This window comes from Myotis nattereri, assembly GCF_964212035.1.
Source record: "Myotis nattereri genome assembly, chromosome: 2".
NCBI classification, from domain to species: Eukaryota; Metazoa; Chordata; class Mammalia; order Chiroptera; family Vespertilionidae; genus Myotis; species Myotis nattereri.
In genome coordinates, this window is record NC_138076.1 from 183,067,948 (window position 1) to 183,092,752 (window position 24,805).

The 24,805-nt window shown below is 39.9% G+C and overlaps 1 protein-coding gene across 6 annotated transcripts in view; it reads left to right on the forward strand.

The window, feature by feature from the left end:
• Positions 1-24,805, forward strand: part of SOX5 (SRY-box transcription factor 5) — a 966,957-nt gene that overhangs the window by 906,447 nt on the left and 35,705 nt on the right. For all 6 annotated transcript variants that reach the window (XM_081083091.1, XM_081083093.1, XM_081083089.1 and 3 more), the window contains one exon: positions 16,044-16,221. In XM_081083091.1, coding sequence (XP_080939217.1) covers positions 16,044-16,221 — 178 coding nt within the window. The remainder of the gene's footprint in view (positions 1-16,043; positions 16,222-24,805) is intronic.

The window sequence follows — 24,805 nt, forward strand, 5'->3', positions numbered from 1 at the left end:
CCCCCCCAAAAAAAAACAACAACTTTCTTTATGGTAATTTTTTAGCTTAATTGCAATGATATTTCTTTAAGAATTAAAATTTTCTAGCAATTTACACAACATTAAACTATTCTGTCATTTGGTGTCTTTATACTGCTTCACCAAATAGAATATAAATTCCTTCTCTTTCATGACTAGAACTGTTGAGAATAATGTCTAAAAGATGCTTTTGTAACAAATTAAAGAATACACATTAACATCAGGGGAAAAAACCACAGCCGGGACAACTCTTCTAATTCTATATATTCAAAAATGAAAATCACTAATACTGTTCTTAATCTTAAGGGTCAGAATCAGTCTGGATTAAAGCAAGTGGAAGTGAGTTTTGCATTTAAATTTATTTTTACTTATTTTTGGACTTTTTACCTTTTATCTTTAACTAGTGGCCCAGTGCATGAAATTCATTCACTGTGGGAGTTTCTCTCAGTCCAGCCTGTACCCTCTCCAATTGAACATCCCTCTCGTAATCTGGGACCACTGGCTCTTAACTGCTCACCGGCCTGCTTGCCTGATTGCCCCTAACTGCCTCTGCCTGCCTGGCTTCCTGGTTGCCCCTAACCCCTCTGCCTGCCTGGCTGCCTGGTTGCCCCTAACCCCTCTGCCTGCCTGCCTGCCTGCCTGCCTGATCACCCTTAACTGCCCTCCCCTACCAGCCTGATCTCATCCCTAACTGCTCTCCCCTTCTGGCCTGATCATCCCTAACTGCTTCTGCCTTCCTGATCACCCCTAACTACCCTCCCCTGCCAGCCTGATCTTTCCCCCAACTGCCCTCTCCCTGCAGGCCTGATCTCACCCCACTGCCCTCCCCTGCTGGCCTGATTGCCCCTAACTGCCTCTGCCTCAGCCCCCACCACCATGGCTTTGTCCAGAAGGAAGTTGGACATTCGGAAGATGGCCCGTCTACCCGGTCTAATTAGCATATTACCCTTTTATTAGTTTAGATAGATTATATAGGATAAGATTGCTTAAATGGTAGGGAAATCCTTTTTCAGCATGAGGAGATGCTCTTTGCAGACAAAAATATATAATCCCTAAATCTGGACTGATAGCCAGCCGTATACACTTTACTGCCAAACCAGTCATTAAAAAACTGGACCTCTTTTTTACACTTTACACCAAAGAGCTGTTGCCCTTAAAACCCCTCCTCAGCCCCTACCTTAGGTTCTGCCTTTTCAGTTCACCTAGAGTAGGTTCTGATTGGTCGGTTTCTATGCCAGTCAGCATCAAAAGCTCCACCTCCTAGACAGCCATTGGCTCCTCACAGTTGACCCAGTTTGGTTCTGATTGGTCAGTTTCTATGCCAGTCAGCATCTCTGGGCCTATCTCCAGACCTGATTAGAGTGGTAGTGCTGATCAGCAGCTCCAGCAGCTGCTGGCAAGGCCTGGAGAGAAAGAGAGAGGCAAGGCTGATCAACAACTGCCATGAAGGCTGCAGATCAGTCCCTGCTTCTCTCTCCAGGCCTGATCTGCTCAAAATCTGATTATTTTGTCATCAAAAATTCAGGAAAATAACCAATGCAATAAAATGACATACAGTGGTATTGATATTATAGTTAATAATAATAGGGTGCTACCTAGTCTTCTGTAACCACCTTGCTTTGTGTCTCATTCACCTTCGAATCCATTACACACACACACACACACACACACACACACACACACACACACACACATGCCTTTGACAATTTGGCCCTTACTCAAATCTCTCAAATATACACCAATACACTGGCTAACTACCATTAATCACAATAAATTCACTGGACTATTAGAACCCACTAGAACCTGTACCTGCATCTATATGGATATTGGCAACAAGGTCTTGGATTTAATTGCAGTTAGTATTAAATGACTTATGTATGGCTATGCCTTCTAGTTCTTCTCCCCTTTTCTTCTAGGTTGACTATCTACAGATGGTCTATCTTCTTAAACCAGACCAAAGGTTCCCAGGATCTAGAAAAACTTCAATTCCTAAAAAAACCGTAGATGTTTTTTACAAAGGGTCTGAAGGTCTTCTAAAATATTTAACTTTTTTTTGTTTTAAGATCAACTCATTCTTTTAATGTTGGATGAATGTTACCCCTGACTGCCAACAATAGGCCTTGTGTTGTATGTACCTATCCTTTATGATGCTCCAGTGGGTCTCAGAGTCTATAAGCATGTGTAGTGGTGGTATTTATATTGTTCTGCTGTCCGTTTGATATCGGTTCCTTGTGTAGATTCAGGTAGAGAGATTGGTGCATTGAGGTACAGGTAGAGCTACCATTCCCAACATGGAGGTGATAGTAGAATTTGATTTGTGTGGCTTCTATTTTGTAAAGCAGTATTGCCCCGAGAGCTCCTCCTTTATTTATCTGTGAATCCATTCGACCATTTAATCATTTTGTAGTTCTTCATTAGTTTTTTTCACATATTTTAAGCAGAACTAATAGGAAGTTAACAGTGACAAATGTTTTTCTTTGTTTTTTAATTATGAATTTAAGGACCGATTTCAGTGATGGCGAACCTTTTGAGCTTGGCGTGTCAGCGTTTTGAAAAACCCTAACTCTACTGTGGTGACGTGTCACATATAGAAATTTTTTGAACCATAGTAAAACAAAGACTTATATTTTTGATATTTATTTTGTATATTTAAATGCCATTTAACAAAGAAAAAACAACCAAAAAAATAAGTTCACGTGTCACCTTTCACACACGTGTCATAGGTTCGCCATCACTGGATTAGATGGTGCCAAGAAAACATATTTTTGTCCATGGAATGACCAGCTTTTTAATTTTTCTAGACCATTTTTAAACCTTTTGGAGATTTCTATTTAGAAGTTAGTAAGAGGAACTGGTATGATTATGGTAGTTCCCACTTATCAACAGAGGATATGTTCCAAGACACCCCCTCAATGGGTGCCTGAAAATGCAGATAGTACTGATCCTAAATATAGCACTATGTTTCTCCCTATACTTATACTTTAAGGCTTCTCTTTGGCATATTTGAATTTCCAGCATCACTACTCTTGCGCTTTGGGACTGTTATTAAGTAAAATAAGGATGACTTGAACATAAGCACTGTGATACTGCAACAGTTGATCTGATAACCCAGGGGGCTACTAAGTGAATAATGGGTGAGTATCATGTACAGTGTAGTGACTCTGGACAAAGGGATGATTCATGTCCACAGCAGGATGGAGCAGGTCAATGCATGAGTTCATCACGCTACTCAGAATAGCATGCAACTTAAAACTTATGAATTATTTAATTCTGAAATTTCCCATTTAATATTTTTGGGCTATTGATGATTACAGTTAACTAAAAAGGAAGAAAGCAAACCCTTGGATTCAGGGTTGGGGGGCGGGTGGCTACTGTATTAACGTCAAGTCTTACTGATCTATGCTTTTTTTTACCCTCTTGGTAGAACTGCTAATCATCTTTAAAAGATAATAGCAATGATCCCGATATAATGAACACCAGAGGACAAAATAACCATTATTATTAGGAATCTGAAGTTGTCAAGGCACTGGAGGTTAAACTAAGCTGAATCTGAAATACCACTCATTTTATACTGGCTAATGTTATAACTGTTCTCATCAAATATTATTTGTTGGTACTTGTATTCTCTCCATTCTTCCCATTCTCAAATATAGTCTAAAAATTCACCCAGAGAATTTCTGTGAGTGGGTTTTTATTTGGTATTTGATCTAAAGATCTTCTTATGTGATATTTTTCTAATATATGGAAACTGTATTTATAGAGTATGTTTTTAGAACATTTTGAAACTAACAGTAGAGGTTAGGTAGAAAGTTAATCTAAAAGTAAAGTCTTAGAAGCTAAGTTAGATATGTTCAAGAAAAGAGAGAAAATATTAAAGGAAAAGAAAAAGTAAAAAAGAAGTGACATCTAGATCTGCAAAGTAAATAAGTAAAACTGAGGGAGATTCATGAAATATATTCACATATATGGTTAAAGAATAAGAAACAAGAATTTTTCTAGGAATAAAAATGAGTTCATGGTAAAAAAAAAAAAAAGGGCTTTGGAATCATGTATGCACTTAAGTGAATACTGACTACACTTACTTCATTGAGGATGCATTAGTTATCATTGCCTACCAAAATACCCCCATATTTAGTGCTTTAGACAATGAACACTTATCTCACACAGTTTCTGTGGGTCAGGAATCTGAGAGCAGCTTCCCTGGCTCAGAGTCTCATACAGTTGCAATCAAATTGTTAACTGGGGTTGCTGCCACTTGAAAGCTTGATCGGTGCTGGTATATCCACTTCCAAAGTGACTCATTCATACCCACACGCCTAACAGGTTAGAGCTGGTTGTTGGCAGGAGGCCTCAGTTCCATCCAGGGAGATGTCTCCGTGGGCTGTTTGAGTGTCCTTGTGACATGGCTGCTGGCTACCTCCTGGGGGTGATTTTGTCACCCAGGAAACATTTGTCAATGTCTGGAGATATTGTGGATTGCTGAAACTTGGCAGGCATGCTACAAGCAGCCAGTGGTAGGGACCAAGGATACTGCAAAACTCATAAAGTACATAAGACAATCACTCATAACAAAGAATTGTTCATCCCAAAATGTTAACACTACAAGGTTGAGAAACCTTGTCCTGAGACCAAGTAATCCAAGAAAGAGGAAGGTATAAGCTACAGTCTTTTATGACCTAGCATCTGGACTCAGTCATTTCTGCAGTATCACTTAGTTACATAGATCGGCCCTATTCATTGTGGGAGAAGAATACACAGGGACATAAATATCCAGAAGCAAGGCAAGAATTATCAGGATCATCTTGGAGTCTACCTAGCACAGAGGAACTTTCATTTAGGTATTTTGAAGCATATATCCTATCTAATAAAAGACAAAAAGGGTAATTAACCATACCTCTGCTACGCTTCCCATTGGCTAATCAGCAAGATATTCAAATTAACTGCCAACCAAGATGGCAGCCGGCAGCCACGCAGCTGAAGCAAGCAGGAGGCTTGCTTGTTTCAGTGATGGAGAAGCCAAGGTTCCCCGCCTGCTGCGGCCCGGCTCTGAGCCCCAAAAACAACAGCTCCAAAAGCAACAAAGTTTCAATTATAGAAGCTAAACAAACCCCAGATACCTGCTTTCAGCCAGCCGTGGCCTCAGAGCTGGAGCGAGCATACGGCAACAACGTTTCAATTATAGAAGGTAAATAAATCCCAGAATAAAAAAAAAGAAAAAAGAAAAAAGGAGAGTCTGGTAGCTTCAGTCGTAGGCCAGCCTGGAAACGGCCCTCAGCCCCTCATCCAGGCTGGCCAGGCACCCCAGTGGGGGCCCCCACCCTGAAAGAGGTGTGACCAGCTGCAAACAGCCATCAGCCCCTCACCCAGCCTGGCCAGGCACCCAAGCAGGACTCCCACCCTGATCCGGGACACCCTTCAGGGCAAACCAGCCAGCCCACACCTGTGCACCAGGCCTCTATCCTATATAGTATAAGGGTAATATGCAAACTGACCCTAACAGCAGAAAGACTGGGAATGACTGGTCACTATGACACACACTGACCACAATGGGGCAGACACTCAATGCAGGAGCTGCCCTCTGGTGGTCAGTGCGCTCCCACATGGGGAAGCTCTGCTCAGCCACAAGCCAGGCTGATGGCTGCCAGTACAGCGGTGGTGATAGGAGCCTCTCCTGCCTCCTCAGCAGCGCTAAGGATGTCCGACTGCAGCTTAGGTCTGCTCTCCGCTGGCAAGTGGACATCCCCTGAGGGCTGCCGGGCTGCCAGAGGGATGTCTGATTGCCAGCTTAGGTCCAATACCCCGGGGAGCAGGCCTAAGCCAGCAGGTGGTCATCCCCCAATGGGTCCCAGACTACGAGAGGGCACAGGCCGGGCTGAGGGACCCCCCCCCCACCCGAGTGCACAAATTTTTGTGCACTGGGACTCGAGTGTGTGTGTGTGTGTGTGTGTGTGTGTGTGTGTGTGTGTAATTTTTTAGAGAAAAGGAGGGGAGAGGGATAAAGAGATAGAAACATCAATGAGAGAAACATTATCAATCAGCTGCCTCTTGCATGCCCCCTACTGGGGATTGAGCCTGCAACCCAGGCATGTGCCCTGACCAGGAATCAAACTGATGGCCTCTTGGCTCCTGAGCTATACCAGACAAGCTTAAAGCAAATTTTAAATTAAAAAGTGAATGTGAAATATTATGATATCCCAGAAGCTGGGCTTTTTATTTTTTCCACTCTTTGTTTTTAAACATATATGTGTGTAAATGTAGATATAATTTACAGTTTGGGGGCATTAAATCAACCAAGTCAGAAAACAAAGAAAATACTCTATTAAAGTATTAACAGAGAAGGAACAAGGAGGTATTTTATACAACAAATTAAATGATGAATACTATTTGAATTCATTTAAATTAAATGGGCCAACAATTTAAATGTAAAAGTAATGAAGCAAATGACCCCCAAGTACACTACTGGGATCCATTTTTAAAAGAAGTAGGTGTATATTAAGCAAAAGTATCAAATGGCAAAATGAGGAAGCCAAAAGTGAAGCTAGGACGTATCAACCTCAGCTAAATAATGTAAGGCTTGCATTTAAATGGCAATCCAGTCTCATGAGAGCATTAACACCACAAAAGCTTACCTGTCAAAGAACTCCTGGAGTTCTCTCTGTCTGCTTGGCAAGGCATCTTGCAGGCTCTAAGTCTGAAAGCAAGCTTGTGTTCATGGAAGGGCCTGCAGGACTCTGCTCTGTAAGGTGATAGACTTGATTTTTTAGGTAACAGGAACCTACTCATTAAGTATGAAGGTGGGGTGACCACATGAGCAGGATTTCTAATTCTTCAGGGGTTAAAAAATAATAAATACGATCGTTAAATGATTTTTAAATTATATTTCTTTAATTGACTCTTGCACATAAATGTAAACCTTTTCTCATCTAAGTTCTGCATGAAGGAAAGATCAGGCAAACTTTTTGAAGATCCTCATTATATTTCTGTTGTGCTTTGTTTTCCACTTTAGTAAGCCTCGACTGAACTGTGGAAAGAAATGTCTTATTTGGGTGGGAAAGGTGAGAGAGGGTGCCCACAGTGAGCAACAGGAATAGCAGAAGGAAGCGGAAAGATGAATGTGACCAGAAGCTAGGGAGGAGAGGGGTGGCATTAGTACACAGGATGCAACTCAGCTTGTCATGTGACTTTCCCCACTTAATTTAATACTATTATTTCATCAGAGAGGATAATAGCGCAGCATAATTAATTTTGCAACATGTTTCATGAATGCTTTTACTCTTGCCTATATGTTAGTCTTGCTACTTACTTCATGTGACTGTTTATGATAAACTAGAGGCCTGGTGCACAAAAATTTGTGCACTCAGGGGAGGGGAGTCCCTCAGCCTGGCCTATGCCCTCTTGAAGTCTGGGACCGCGGCAGGCCAGGGGCTTAGCTAAGGCTTAGCACATACTCCCCGGTGGCCCCACAGCAGGGCATCCTGGCAGCCTCCTGACAGGAGGGCAGCCGGGAGATCCGAGTGGGGTAGGGGCTACAGGGAGCCATGGAGGGGCAGGGCAGCTGGAGCCAAGTTTCCAGGGGTCTGAGGAGAGTGCTTGACAGAAGCCTGGAGTGCAAAAAAGAGGAAGCAGCCACAGGAAGGTCTTCCAATCCCCCTGCACGGACACCCTACCGCAGCCCCCACACCCCCAGGGGGACCGGGAGGCTGACCAGACAAGGAGAAGACCCAGCCTTGGGGTTAGCTCCAGCCCGTATCTCCGACTCCCAGTCTCTTCCCCTGCCACCCCCGCCAGGGGCACCCACAGCAATAGCATGCCTGCGACAACCCATCAGGGCCCCGAGGCACCCAAGGCCTGTGGCCTGCCACTTCTAGGCCCCCTCCACTGGGGCCAGGCACACCTCTCCTCCCTACAACTCCAGACCCGGGTGGAGGCAGGCCTAAGCGGCCCCTCAGGGTCAGACTCATCCCCCCCAATACCCCCTCCCTGACAGCAGTGGCACCGTCTCCGTAGCAGAAGTGCACTGAACCTTACTGGGGGTGCAGCTAAACCGCCCTCCTAGCCCGCCTGGCCCCACCCTGGCCCGGCCCCTGCCTTGCTCCAGGAGATTGGAGCCCCGGCCTGAGCACACACAGCTGTGAAAAGGCCATGTACAATTTAAAGAATGGTGTCAAGTGGGGAGGTTTGACAGTTACTCCCCTTTCAGCCTTGCCACCCTCCTAGCGTCCCCCTAGCACTCCCCCCTCCCCCTAGCCAGCGTCTCCCGGGATGACCACTGCTACAGGGCTGCTGGCCAGAGCCTGCCCCTCTGAGGCCTGTGGAACCCTCTGCAAAGCTTCCATAGCTACAGTCCCAGGAAACAATCATGCCCTCCTCCCCTAATCAGCACCTGCTACCTGCGAGGGTACCCGTGGGCTTAAAAATAACAATCCCTTCCCATTTAGACATCACTTACTTGATGAAACATTTCTAGGTTTATTAGCTCAGAACCTCCTCATGACAACCCAGTGAGGTAGGCGGAGAAGAGATTACAATTCCCATGGTATATGCATATGCAGAAATGAAGCTCAGAGAGGAAAACTGTCAAGCACAGTGGTTCCCAAGGTGCAGCACACACCCCACGGGGGGCGTGGGGGAGGGCAATTTGATTTTAAGTGGGGCAATTCCAGAATGAGTTAACAGTGAATTTTTTGCATTTCTTATGGTTCAAAGGGGCCTCATCTACAGCGTATCCTATATAATGAAAGGCTAATATGTAAGTGACTGAATGGTGGAATGACCGGTCACTATGCTGTGCGCTGACCACCAGGGGGCAGACACTCAATGCAGAAGCTTCCCTCTGCTGGTCAGTGTGCTCCCACAGGGGGAGAGCCACTCAGCCAGAAGCCAGGCTTACAGCTGGCGAGCACAGCAGCAGTCGTGGGATCCTCTCCCGCCTCTGTAGGAATGCTAAGGATGTCCGACTGACAGCTTAGGCCCACTAAGCTGTCAGTTGGACATCCCCCCAGGGCTCCCAGACTGTGAGAGGGCACAGGCCACACTGAGGGCCTCCCCCCCCCCCACAGTGCACAAATTTTGTGCACTGGGCCTCTAGTATATATATATATATATATATATATTTCAATTGCCATATGGCTATTAAAGAATCAAAGCATATTTATAAATGAAACAATATATTAAATGCATAGACAGCCTGTCCTCAAAGAATTCAGTTTAAATAAGATGCAATTCTACATATGTTTACACCTAGGTCTCAAATAGAAAGGAAATGCATTTTTTTTTTTTTTGCTCCTTTATTACTGACCACACGAAACAAAAGCCTCAAAGCCACATGCCTAGATGTTAGGTCACTTGCGTTTTTCTAATGCCTGACATATAACAGTCATTAATATATAGTTGAAATTTTATTCAATAAATAATGAATGGATGGATGGATGCTTGAATAAATGTACATGGTCTTGTCCATTGCCGTTAGAGTACTATACATTTGTTAACTACCAAATAAGTGTTTCATTTTCAATCAGTCATTTAGGTAAATATTTAAAGAAGTAGAATTTTGAGACAACTGTGATATGCCATAAACTGGATTATCAATTAGATACTAGAGAATGAATTAGAGAATGAATCAATTAGAGAATGAATCAATAAGAGATTAATGCTTTTTCTGGAGGGCACAATCATTTGCACATTCTTAGTGGTCCATCTTGTGGCCCAAGATCCACATGTGAGCATATTTCCATGCTGTGAACAACAAGGATGAAAATAGAAAGAAAGAAGTAGACTTCTTTAGGATACTGACATCCCTATTAAAATTCCTTCGCAAGAAGTGAATGAAGGCTAAGGAGTAATAAGAGAGAAATAACCCTCCAGGATTCCGGAGAATGAGTTTTATTATATAATTATTTGATTTCTTGTAGAAATCAAACATCAGAATGTGTTTGGTCTTTGTGCATTATAACATGATGAATATTATACAGTTATGTTAGAGTAACACATTTTTTATAGAATAAACTTATTACTTGAAAACCATCTAAATGAAATATATTTAACTTTATATTTTACATAGAATAACCCCTGCATCCATGATGACAGTTGGTATTGCTCCAGTGCCTGTAAGGCTCTATATTTGTGTCAAACTTATTTCCTTATCTAATTTATTATTTATATGTGTGGGAATTTTCATTGGCTGGGATACAATTTAATTAGGAACTCCATGATATTTTTATATTGTGACCACAAGCTGATATTAAGTGATGTGTTTGCATTCAGACAAATTATAGAAGCTCTAAGTAAATGGAATATGCCTGAACTATTATGTTTGTTTGGGTTGTACGTGCTTTGCATTCTATCCCAGACAACTAAGATTAGCAAAGACTTTATTGGAAGAAGCTATAGCATGAATAGGTTCTTAAAACTTGTATGTGGATATACAAAATAGTATTCTCTTATACATTATTATATGAATTAATATATTTCTGGCATATTGTATACAAACCCTTGATATGTTCTCTCAAAAAATTGTCTAAGTTAACTCTTTAGTATAAAGGAAGAAAATGTTCAGTGCTATATAGTGTGAGAAACAGATGCACATAAAAAAATCACCAAAGTAAGTCAATGATGTGTGCCTCAACTTTTAAACGAATGTATAAAGTAGCAAATGTGAGTATTTATTTTATTATTGCATGTTTATTAACCATTATATGGCTTATTATGTGGTAGTATTAATATGGCTAAGCCTGAATTTCAGAAATTATATTCCATTAACATCTTTTTAAATGTAATTTTAATTTGTCATGTAAATGAAGAATATTGTATGTTGAGTCCACAAACCAAGATTCATTAAAACTTTCTGAACCATAGTTTCCTTTCTTGGTTTATTAATTACTTCATAGTATTGAAAATTAAATAATTGATTGACTTGAAATAAATATAATTCTATGAATGTAAATAATAGCCTTCTATTAGTGCTTACCTTAACTTACACGTTTGCTCTATATTTATCACATACAAATTTGGAGCTATTCAGCAGACACATAAGATTATTTTTATCTATCAATTGGTATATAAAGGAAATACGTAAGATATATGCTATTTTCAAAAATTTGAACTGATAGCCCTAGCTGGGTTGGCTCAGTAGATAGAGAGTTGGCCTGCAGACTCAAGGGCCTGGGTTTGATTCTGGTTAAGGGCACATGCCCAGGTTGCAGGCTTGATCCCCAGTAGGGGGCATGCAGGAGTCAGCCAGTCAATGAGTCCCTCTCATCATTGATGTTTCTATCTCTCCCTCTCCCTTCTTCTCTGAAATAAATAAAAATACATATTTTTTTAAAAACGTTTTAACTGACAACGTAATTTAACAATTGGACCAGTAATTAACAGAAAATTGTTTTCTTCACTGCTTGATGCTGAACTTGATAGAAATGCTTTTTTTTCCAATGCTTTCTTGATCTTGAAAATTACTTATGTTTGTTTATATGTAAACTAGGACCCAGTGCACGAATTTGTGCACCTTGAAAGGAACTGTGGGCCATGAGGCTGGTAGGCACAGGGGCAGGTCTTGGCCCATCCTCCACACCCCTGCAGCCCCTCCTGCTGCGACCTCCTGTCCCCTGTATGCCAGCAGCCCCATCCACTCCTGCTGCCCCCGCTCACACCCACTGACAGTGCAGAGCCATTGAGGCTGGTGCCAGCAGTGGGTGCGAGTGGCAGCTGCTGCCCCAATAGCCCCTCAGGAGCAGGGGGAGGTGGAGAAGCCCTCAGGGGTGATCAGAGCCAGCAGCCACCACTTGCATCTGCAGATGGCACCAAGTGATTGGGACTGGCGCCGGACACCAGCAGCAGATGTGAGTGGCAGCTGCAGCACCGGCTGTGGGTGTGAGTGGGGCCAGCACTGACAGTGGGTGCGAGTGGCAGATCCGGCGCTGGTGGCAGGTGAGAGTGGGGTCGATGCTAGCTGCACATGTGATCGCCAGGTGGGACCACAGCACGTGGGAGCAAAGAATTTTCAGTAACCACCAGAGGCTCGCCCCGATTACAGTGACCAGTGGCCCGCCTTGGTCTGGTGCCCCCACTCACCTGCTCCACTACTCCGCTTCATGGCTGACACCTGCCATGTTCCGTGCACGCCCTCTGGTGGTCAGCACACATCATAGTGACCAGTTGTTCGGTTCGGTTGTTCTGGATGTTCTGCTTTTGGGTCTATTTGCACATTAGCCTTTCATTATATAGGATTATATATCTTAATTTTTAAATGTATACTTTATATTTAAAACTATAGGCTAATCATGCTAAGCTTTAAAATTTCTCCTAAATGAGATATTGCAAATAATAAACAAAGTAGAAAAAGCCTTACATTTGGCACTTATTGTGCATATTCATAATTAGGAGGCTACATCCCATAAATGAATAGTCCACTTCCATTTCATAGTTAGGGTCTTTTAATTTTTATCTAGTCAAGTAAAAAATAATTAATAGAGCCCTAGCCAGTTTGTCTCAGTGGATAGAGCATCAGTCTGCGGACTGAAGGTCCCAGGTTCAATTCTGGTCAAGGGCACATGCCTGGGGTTGCTGGCTGGGTCCCCAGTAGGGGACGTGCAGGAGGCAGCCAGTCAATGATTCTCTCTCATCATTGATTTTTCTATCTCTCTCTTCCTCTCCCTTCCTCTCTGAAATCAATAAAAATAATTTTAAAAAATAATTAATAGAAAATTAAACTACGGTATTCTTCATAAATAATAGGTATTTGCTATAGTAGCTCTGTTATAAATTATTATAAGAATCAAATTGTGAAATATTATATAATGGGTCAAAATTATTTTTATAACTACCAGTATAAGGATCAAGCATGTGGGTTCTTATTAATATACCATTAGCCTGGTCACACAAAGAAAGAGAATGAAAGGGCAATTATGAATGACATTTCTGTCAACTTTGGACCTGTCAACCTCTATTATGTCCTTAGGGCTTGGCACTTTTTGGATTTCAGACATCATGCTGCCTCGAATGGAGGAGAATATTAAGAACTCCAGTGGATCTCTTGCTCTGATCATTGCTTTGGGTAGTCCTTTTTCAGTATGCTCATGTAATAGTGCTTAGTGCTAAAAGCACAGCCAGTGACCTTTCACCCCATCAGCACCACAACTGCATCATCTTCAGGGACACCACCGTCTTCTCTCTACCCATACTCACCATTTCCTCTGAGCTGGTAAATCTCTGTAGCAACTCTGTGAACATTTTCGCTCCTCTCTATTCTTTCTGCACAGTCAAGTGGAACAGCCACCTTCAGTTTCTCTAAGCATCCCCTCAAAACTTCTGCAAGAGTTGTGATGCTGTCAGAGGAAGTTTTCAGGCTGTCATGACAAAAGCTAGTGGTTTCACACAGAAGGTAGTGAGCAGGTGCGACGTTTGAAGGGGGAAAAGTGCCTCGACTATTTACAGCTGCATAGCAAACAGTCAATGAAGCTCCCTTCTGACAGGATATTTTGGCGGAATTTCAGGGAGAAAATGTGGATTCTAGTCCTTATTGTCTCACCGAATCTCAGTAGAATTTATTTTATTATGCACATGCATATTTTTATTTATTATTATTAGCATGTAATGCTATGTTCTGATAAAAAAAAATTAAGGATTGAGCTACTATTGCATCATTTTTAATGTTACCTCCTTATACTGAGGAAGTTTTTTAAAGGGGTTTGAAGCCAATACGCATATATTTTAATAATCTCCCTGTATATTATATAAGGCAGTGTCACTCAAACATTAGTGTGCATCAGAATCACCTGGGAATGCTTGTTAAAACACAGACTGCTGGAACCCACCTCCGAAGTTTCTAAGGATAAGGAATTTGCCTTTCTAACAAGTTCCCAGGTGGTGCTGGTGGTGCTAGTCCACAGACCACATTTTGAGACAGTCATTCATACTGGAGGAGAGTAAAAAGCGGGAAATAGTACCCCTGGGTTTCTGCCAACCATAGCATCATATATATGGATTTGGGCTGACCAGCCCAACTAAATGTTCAAATTGAAAAATGGAGGGATGATTTTGCCCCAGTACTTTTAAAAAAGCTAAAGTAAACTTTCCAAAAATATATTAAGCCAGTCATGGAATTATCTTACTTCACTTTTTTACAAAATTCTATGAATCCATAAAAATTTGGTATAATGGTCATTAACTACTTATGCATCTAACATGACCCCAGATTGCCATTGAATTATCTCATGGATTTTCAGGTAACTGTTCTTTTCTCTGAAACAGAAAATAGAATTGAAAAAAAAAAGTTAGCCATTTTCCCTAGCCTGTTCATAGGTTTCGTAAGTGCAGCTAACAATAAAATCTAACAATAAACCACTTTAAAATATAAATTAGAAATAGATGTTATATTACACCATTTTACCATTTTTATAAAGTGCCTTGTTCCAGTGTTTTTTAGTAAATATATACATAAAATTTTGTATGCATTAATTAACATGTTTATTAACAGGTTTCAATGTCACACCATTTGATTCAAACTGTTCCAATTTTGACAAGTTATCCTGCTACTACTGGTAGATATTTTATGTACCTAACTCATGAAGATTAAACAGTAGCTAAGTGGAAACTATATATATATTTAAATATATTTTATTGATTTTTTACAGAGAGGAAGGGAGAGGGATAGAGAGTTAGAAACATCAATGGGAGAGAAACATCAATCAGCTGCCTCCTACACACCTCCTACTAGGGATGTGCCGGCAATCCAGGTACATGCCCTTGACCGGAATCAAACCCGGGACCACTCAGTCCACAGGCCAACGCTCCATCCACCCAGCCAAACCGGTTAGGGCTGTATATATTTTTTAAATCCTCACCCAATGATATGTATTTTTTTTTTTGAGAAAGAGAGAGAGAGAGAAATTGATGTGAGAGAAACATTTATTGATTGCCTCCCATATGCACCCTAACTGAGGATGGAACCTGCAACATTTTTGATGTACGGGACAATGCTCCAACCAGCAGAGCCACCTGGCCTGGGAGGAAGCTATATTTTTATTCTATAATAATACTTATGTAAAACTGGATATAATTTAAACAATAAGATACAAGCAAATTATGCAATATTTTAATTTTAGAGCATAGAAAAGTAATAACTTTTTGTTTGTAATGAAAAAAGCAATGTCGTGTCTGATTCTTATATATTGCAATAAAAACTTAAGTGATAATTGTACTCATAAGGGCTAATATGGATAGTTATAATATAAAATGTGAACTATGCAAACTTGACCTGTGCAAGCATAGAACAATTGAAAATCACGATACTTGCTGAACTGACCACATACAAATCTTTATACCACCATGTAGTGCACTGTAAGGAAAATATATAAAACAAATTTGGATTTTAAAAAATGTAATGTTAAACGTTTAGAACATTGTTGCACATAAATAGTACATATTAATAAGATGCTAATTATATTGTTTCAATTTTTTATTAAACCAAAAAGTGCTCCTAGGAAACTTAAGAAAAGGGGTTATTTTCTAACAGTTAGAAAGTTATATTTTTCTTTTTTGTATTTAATTTGGGGAGCAGTTCTGATCAGAGCTACACACCATTTCACTCCTCCATCATGGATGTTCCAGGAACTCTATTTAAGCACCAGGCCACAAAGATGCTTGGGACTCAAACCCTGTTCTCTGGAGGTTGGATAAAAGCTATCTACATCATAATTTTATATGAACAATGTATTGTCTCTCAATAAAAATGAATAGTACAAATAATAGCTCTTTCAGAATATTTCTTACAGGTGACATCAGTTATGTGCTTTCTGGATAGTTGAGTGTACTTATCCTTTATCTAATACAAAAGGTGTTTCATAATATGTAGTTCACAGTGACGTTTTTGACAGTTGACCAAACATTTGTGATGTTCAGATTGAATGCTAAGATCACTGATCGGTAGAGTAACTTGATGGGAAAGGACAGGCACTCTACCTGTGTTTTTCTAGGCATTTGTAATCAGCTTTTCCTTATCACAACTCATGTTCTAATGATCATTGCAGGATGAAGTGGCACAGCCACTGAACCTATCAGCTAAACCCAAGACCTCTGATGGCAAATCACCCACATCACCCACCTCTCCCCATATGCCAGCTCTGAGAATAAGCAGTGGGGCAGGCCCCCTCAAAGCCTCTGTCCCAGCAGCATTAGCTAGTCCTTCAGCCAGAGTTAGCACAATAGGTAAGTTCTGTTTCTTTTGTTCTTGCTGATTTTCTGTTTGTGGCAATTGAATTATGTCATCTTTTAATGGCAAATCACACATACCCTGTGCATGGCTTTAGTTCCATACGCGAGTTCCAATTTGATGAGCCTCATAGGTCTGTTTTAACGTGCAATTGGAATTTGTAACTGAACTCCAAGTTATAATTTCCCCCTGAAAATCAAATTGAACTGCTTATGTTTGTTGCTATAACTGATGTTCCTAAGTTTATATAAAAGAGGCCTAATGTCTAATCACAGAGAGCAGTGGTTCCAGAATGCTATTGTCTGGTGACTTGCCTTTTCCATCACTGAAATTTATTTTTATATTTTTTGATGTGTACAGAGTATACATAATAATGAAATACCTTCTGCCTGGTTTAGCAGTCAACCATCAGGATGTGAAGTTTGTTTAGTTCCACACCACTTGAAATTTACCTGAATATATTAAAAGTATTATAAAAAGTTGATAGCTTCATTTCTCCAAAATTGTCATTTCAGTAGAGTAGCCAAACACTAGAAAATGTTTCTCATATGTAATACTTTCAACAATAAAGATTTAATTTTTTAAAAAGAAATGCTTCTATAAGCTTTTATAATTTTTAATAGTTTGTATTTTAGTAACATAAATTAGACAGCACTTAACTAATCACGCATTTATTAAAATGTTGGTCATTTGTATATAGTTATGAGGAGGCTAGCACAGACCAATCCTCAAGGAGCTCAGGGCTTAGTTGGGGGCAGGGGGAATCATCCTACAGCACAAGTCAGCCATAGTAAGTAATATTCCAGAGCACAGTTACAATCCTTTGGTCATAAAGAGGAGAGTGTTGAATTCTATTTGGGAAGGATCAAGGGATGCTAAGCTGGGGATAATCTATTTCAAATGGAGCCTTGAAGAAGAGTTATAGCCCTAGAAATTTAGACTGTAAAAAAAAAAACCCACACAAAAACAAAACAAAACAAAAAAACCCAGCAAAATAGTACACTTTTGAGAAACATTGATTTGGCTAGATATAAAATGAGAGTGTAGTAGAAAGTGATCAGAGCTAAAACTGAATGGGGCGGGAAAGTTAAAGAACACGAAGAATAAAAACATTAGGATTTAGTTGGAGCTCATGGGTAGGTAGACTCAGAGAAGGGTTAGTACAAGGGTGTAGCAGAATTCTAATTACAACTATTTGAAGAATATGAGGAAAAAAAGAGCAGTTGATATATAGACCAGTCTGTTTGTAAGCTTGATGTTGAAAAGTAATTTTGAAAAGACTGAGTAGTGATGGTTTTAGAATAGAAAAGTCATATTATTTTTCAAAGGGAATAAGAATTGGAGAGATGTATAGATATAAAAGAGTGCATCAGTGATGATGCAACAACAAGAGATAAGGAGAAAGGATTAACTTTGGAAAGGAGAAAAGTCCATTGTTTTTTCTAAGACTGAAGGAAATAAAGAAAAAAGAAGTAAAGTTGTGAAGAAATTGTGGGATGGATAGAAAGAAAGCTGAAGGGGTGTATTCCAATTGCTTCCATCTTCACAAAGATTCCAGGTTATTTGCCAACAGAAAGTCAGTGTGGGCCAGTGGGGCAGCAATAAGAAGAGAAACAATGAAAACTTAAATTCTGAGAAGTCTGAAAAAGGCTGGGTGAATGTGTGCTTTTTATTATTATGCACCATTCTGTTATGGTCAAACTCTCAGTCACTCTGTTCAACATCCTTAATGGACGCCAAGATAAAGACTTGCTTTAATGTCCTAAGTTGGTAAAAAACAATACTTTATTTGGCAAGAATGATTTATTTCCATAATAGACATGAAGGCTTATCCTAGTAAATATCACAATGTTGGTATATGAGTTACTTTTGTAATATCATTAGAACTAGAATATCAAACTAATGGAATAACTAATGCATTTGCATTTTTAGATGAGGATTTTATACATTAGCATTCCAAAGATTAAGTATAAGAAAATATTTTAGAAAGGCAAGAATATATTTAATGATATTTGTCATCTGACTTTCTCCACTACTAAAACTTCTCTTATTTTGTTCCCTGAAACATCCCTTCACCACACACATATTCCTCATATTTTCCAAGGAGTTGAGGGCACTACAATTTGCTTTTCTCTTTTCAACAAATGGCAGATGTTGAAAGCTGAAACTATAATGAGTAATAATGTAGTTGGATAAAAGCTGTGAGCATTAATGGTGTTGTAAAGGTCACTCCTGAAAGAAGAATTAATGTGTTATGCCATTAATAAAGCATGGAAAACTGTGAACTAAAAGATAACTAAAGGTATCATTAATGACATGGGTTCATTGTCATATACCTACCAGCCATAAATATAGAAAGTGAGTTTTTGAGGTTGGTGACCAATATTACAGTATATTATATAAGTATATTTTTAATATGGTTAGCAAATGATAGGCAGCTCCAAAGAAAGAATCCTTAAAAGCCAGGGAAGATTCAGATGATTGATGGATAATTTTAGAAGCTCTTGACCAGATGTTATCTTTCCCTCATTGGCCGTTTTCACTTACGTTGCACATGTATAGAACACTTTTAACTTTTTTCAAAGCATTTTTAATCTATTTTCTCACTGCAGTTAATTTTAGAAGTATAGAACCTTAACTAGATGGAGCAGACATCCATATCAAATAGTCAAAACTTATTTTATAGATAAAGAACAGAGGCCTACAGTGGCTAAGTGCTTACTAGGGATTCTAAGTAAGTTGCTCTCATGGTATAGATAGCTCTGTGACTCTGTTTATCACCTCTGGTTTAGTTTCAAGGAAACACATACACAGAAACTTAGTAACTTGGCCAACTCACATCCAGTGGAGGTCGAGGCCTTAAAATCAGAGTCCAGGTTGGGATGCTTTATTTTTAGTTATTGCCTATTGGTAGTCTCTCTGTATTACATGCTTTAATCAGGCATCTATTTAACCTTTCACTCATTCATCCAATAGATGGATATTGAACATCTTCTCTATGCCATACATTTTGCTAGGCCTGGAGGATAAGCAGGTGAAAGAGTTGGACTGAGGCTTAGATGCCATGGTCTTTGTTCTATCATCTCTAAAACACTAAAACATATTATTCTTACTCTTCATTCCTGATGGATAAGTAAAATTTTGCCTGAGCAAATGTGTGTACATACACAGATTCAATAAGATGAAGGGAAACACTTTGAGGTCCATTAATTTGGTATTTTATTTCTGCAACTTGCTCATTTAAAATATGATGCCATGAAGGAAAATATTAGCTCAAATACATTTACATTTTTTATGAGAAAAACTTTTTCTGAGGGTAAGTAACTGAACAAGAATTGTGTAATAGTTACATAGGTAGCCATTGGATTATCAGGAAGTTAGGGGTATCATTCAACATCTGGCAATTAACATTCACAAAACATTTTACAATTTACAATTTGCATTCATGTTTATTATTCAACTAATTCTTGAGAGATTTCACATGTGAAGAAATAACAAGGTGCCCAAAATTTGATGATGATATGATGTCAAAAATCGTAAAAAATATTAATATGTATTGAAAATAATTTAAAACACCTGGGCCTTTACTTTTACTTATAGCTGAACAACCAAATGTAAAATAAGTATGTACTAAATAAGAATTTGTATTGCCCTGATAGAATTTATTAAGCTCATGAATTTTAATAAATCCATGATATATAGTACAGGCTTCCATTGATATGATGACATAGAAAATCAATGAACTTGGAATTATAAACTGGAAACTTTCAACTTAGAAATATGCATTTATTTCTTCAACAGTCTGCCATGTGCCAAAGGAATAAAAGACTAAAAGGAAAAAAAAAATGCCCTCAAGTAGTGAGTTCAGAGACTGGTGTGAAAGACAAATTTAGAAAACAAGCTACAATGACACAGTAAGAACATTTACAAGGTTTTGAAGGAGCAGATAAATGGGAAGTACTACTGCTGCCAAGGACTATGTCTGGGGTATGTCAGCAAAGTCCTTACAGAAGAGTGACATTTAAATAAATTCCCAAACACACCAGGAAGAGAGAGTATTTCAGTAAAAGACAAGCTTGGGCGACAGAGGTGGGCGGGAGGAGGAAGGCTGTCCTTAGAACAGGAAATAGTTCCGTGCAGCACAGAACTCCTGAGAGACCAGCAAGAAATGACCCGGGAAAGATAAGCAGAGTTGACATCATGAAGAGATGTTTAGGCCATTTTAAAGTGTTTGGAGTTTATCCTAGAATGACATTTCGTGAGGAGCATTAAAGTGTTTCCTGTTTCAGTATATTTGGGAAAGGCTGCATATTATTGTTACTTCTTGCAGATCCACGATACACATGAACATATTCAAGATTTTGAGAATTTGTGCATTGAAGAAACCTTTTTTAACTTTCATTAGTATTTTCCACATTTATTGGAACATGGGGTCATTTTGCTTCACAAAATCATCATCTTATAATGCTCCCTTAAGCATTGGGGTACCAAGAGATGAGCTTTTTAATCAGGTAAAGTGACATGATCCAAATTCCTTGTTTTGGGATATTTTGGAATGTTGTATCTGCAAGCAGAGTAGGAGATGGATTCAAGGGTGTAAGCCTGAAGATAAGGAAACCAGTTAGGAGGTTATGGCATTAGCCTAGCCCAAGTGAGCTAGGAGGTGGCTTCAGCAAACGTAGGGCATGTGGGGATCGAGAAGAAGCACATGAGAGAGCGAGGAGCAGACAGAGCTGTCAGGGCTCGGCTGTGGTTGCCTTTTATATGTTTGGGTAAAGGACGTGTCTTAGATGACTCCCAGGTGATGGCATGGGCAACTGGCATGGGCTATGGGTGTAGAAAGAACAGATTGAGGAAGTGGGAGATGATGAATTCTGTTCTAGACACACTGCGTTTCAGATACTCATGGGACGTTCAAGTAGAGAACCTTAGGAGGCAGATGTATGTAGCTAGGAATAACGATCTGAGTCAGACAGTAGATATTTCACGGTACCAGGAATCACCCCCTTGACTCTTAGGATTGTGTTTAGGACCAAATGTGATCTATTGAATTCTAAGGCTGATGCAACCAATCACAAACTGGGTAGCTTGAAACAAATGTATGCTATCACTGATTGGAAGCTAGAAATCCAAAGTCGAAGTGTCAGCAGGGATTAGTGCCTTCTGGAATGTCGGGGAAACCTGTCTCGTGCTTCTTGGTGAGCTCCTAGTGGCTGCTGGCAGTTCTTAGTGCTCCATGATTTTTAGATGCAAAATCCAAACTTTGCCTCCATAGTCACATGACCTTCTTCCCCGTGTCTCCTTGTGCCAAACTTTCCTGTCTCTCATAAGGACACCAGTCGTTGGGTTAAGGCCCACCCTAAATCAGGGTGATCTCATTTCAGTAGAGTCTATTAAGGACTGTATTTCCAAATAAAGTCACATTCACAGATACAGGGGTGAGCCTGAGACAGGGACATTTCCTTTTGAGAGACACAACTTAACCCATTACTGGTACTTCCTGCTTTTCCTCCTACCTTTCAATGTTGGTTTATTTTCATTGTGGAGTAGCCATTACTCGCTTTTTCTGTTTAATTTTACCCTGGCTAAGATTGGACTTGCCCATTTGCCCATTTTTCCTGCCTCTGAAAATATATAAAAAGGTCTTTTTTAATTTTAAGAATTTTGTTGTTAGTGGTTAAGAAGCAACACTGAGATGCAAAACATCAATTTGTGATAAATTTTATAAGATTACAGAATCTGGCAACGCTGGTGATGATTCCGAACCTGTGCTTCCCACATCTCATCTGGGATGCCAGCTGGAGCCATACTGGTCTTTGTCCTCTCACTTCCCTCCCAAGATTGAGGTTCACTGAGTCTCTCCGAAACACGTGCCCATCTTCAAATCCTGCCTGTAGATACAATCGCTGCCTCAGTATATAATGAAGGAAGAATAAGATGTATCAGGTCATCATTTTGGGTCTTTTTGGACTCTGATGGGGGACTTCTATTTAACTGAACCACTCTCTCAACAAGAAATGACACCTCCTCTTGGACTTTATCATAACAAAACTGCTGAGGTACACATATCTTGGAAATGAAAGCAGAAAGAAAAAAAAAGGAATAATGCTTTTTGCTGTCTTCTCAGATATCAAGAGCTATATACACCTTCACATGTATTATTTTATGTAATTCTTCCATTGAGGTTACATTTATTTTACAGGTGAGGGAAATGGAAACTCAGTGAGATTATTATAATTTGTCAAATATCACATTTTCTGAGAATTAGAAACCCAGATCCATATGAACCCAGTGCCCAAATCTTCTCTGTTTCACTAATGCTATTTGGCAAATGAACCGCCAGTTACAGAATAACTGTCAGGGACCACTTGTGATACTAAAAAGAAAACAGATTAACTCATCTAATCTTCACAACATTTTCATTGTGACCAATGAGACCACTGAGACTTAGAAAAGTGAAATAACTTTTGCAATTTATATAGCTAGTAAGTGGCAAAGCTAGGATTTTACTTCAGCATTGTCCAACTCTAAAACACACACTTCTCCTGAGGGTTGAAACCCTGAAGCTCAATCTAAAGAGCAGGAGAAGAAAGGATCCCAGAAAAGGATATATAGATGGAGCAGTCGGAGAGAAGGGGGGATCCCGTGCTATGATGAGAGACAAGGAAGGAAGGCATTTCAATGAGGCGATGGTGAGTGCGGTCATTCTGCAGAGAATGGAAAATGCCCCTTAGATTGGCAATTAAAAGAATACGGCAAGCAGGAACAAGATTGTAACAGGAATGGGAGAGTGAGGAAGGGACAGGAGAATTTGAATCTTTGAGAAGCTTGGCTTAGAAGGTAGAGAGACAGAGCTGGAACAAGGGGACAACAAGGAGGGAGAGACTTTATGTGCCTGTTTTAGGAGAGAACCTTAGGTACTTACAAGTTGAGACGGTGGAGATGGGAGAGAAGAGCAGATGACAAATGTGAAAGAAAATAACCGATGATGAGGTGTAGGAATCTAGAACATGAGTGCAAGGGATTTGCCTTGAATGGAAACAGAGGCACCTTATTACTGACACAAGAAGAGGCATACATGGAGATAGATTTGAAGCTGCATGGGGTAACAATGGGCGGGGGTAGGGTAAGGAGCAGGAAGGTGAAATTCTGTCTTTTTGGTCTTTTCAAAATCAGAGGCCAGACCATTTGCCAAGAGAGGCAGTCAGCAAGGGTGGGAATTTGGTGACTATGATTAGAAAAAAATGTAAAGAACCACCAAACAATCCCATTAAGATTCAGTCTATGGTATATAAATGGCTTTTATGATTTAACACAAGAGGTACAAATGTTAGAATTCCAGATAGCATGTTAACCAAAACTCAAGAGTCTCTAAGAGCAAGAACATTTACTTGAAAGTAAACTTCTATTTCCACCTGCACAGGAACACATACCTTAACTTGGAACTAGCCATGACAGAGCATATGTCCATCAGTCATTTATCCTGTACCAATTTGCATTCATTTTGCATCTATATTAATTATTTTTCCTTCACAATGTTATATTGGCAGCACCTAAAAAGCATGAAGAATTAATACTTGTATTCAGTGCCATGTGCCAAACCATTTCACACATATATGTGCTCTGGAGAAGCTAAATACGCTACAAAAATGTGCGATGCCTGGTTGTACATATACAGGGGTTAGAGGGTAGGAAAATCAAGTGGTCCACTTAGGATGTTACTAAAAACATATACCAAGACCATCACTGCCATATCAGAGCTGTATTGCTTTCTAGAGTGGTAGTATTTATGAACAGAATACATAAAGAATCATATATCAAGAAGCTTGTCCAAGTCAGCATAATATAATGTTAAAACAACCATCTTTTATAGTAAATATTAACCTTGTAGGTCTGACCTTCAGTCAGTTGTTCATATGGAAAATAAGACAATAATTAATAAATAGGAATAAGCTGTTTCACGTACTCACAACTGTAAACCTACTTTTGCCCCACCCTGCATAGTAGGTCCAGGCTTCCTCTTGCATGGACTGCCCTAGAACTTATCTTTCTGCTTGAAGGAAAGCAGAGGACAAGGTCTGGTCTGTGCACAGTAAGGGGTGGGGGGAGGCAGTGCTGCCCTAATCTCACATCAGCTTCTTCAATAGAAATGTCTAGGCAGCAAGTGGGTTTTGGCAATCAGCAGATCAGATAGAAGAGCCTCGCTATACAACGAGGATGTGTAATCTGACATGATTAGACAAGGCTCTTTAGTACCAGAACATTCATAATTGAGACAAAGAAATAGTATTAATAACACTTTCCTAACACGGCAGCTAGCCATTTTATATTTCCTTTCTTTAATCTTAGTGTTTTTCAACAAATCATGGGATTTAATAGCGTGTTTTGGCAGATTAGAGGATTTATGGCCCAGATGTTTTTTGTTCTAAAAATGGATTAGGGTGTAAAGTTTGCTGGAATCCATGGAACATGTTGAGGCAAGCCGGTCATTTTATGTGTGATTAGTGCCTGCCTTCTGTCTCACAGTCCCTCCATCTGTCACAATACACCAATGGATCTGGTTAGATTTAGCCTCATGTC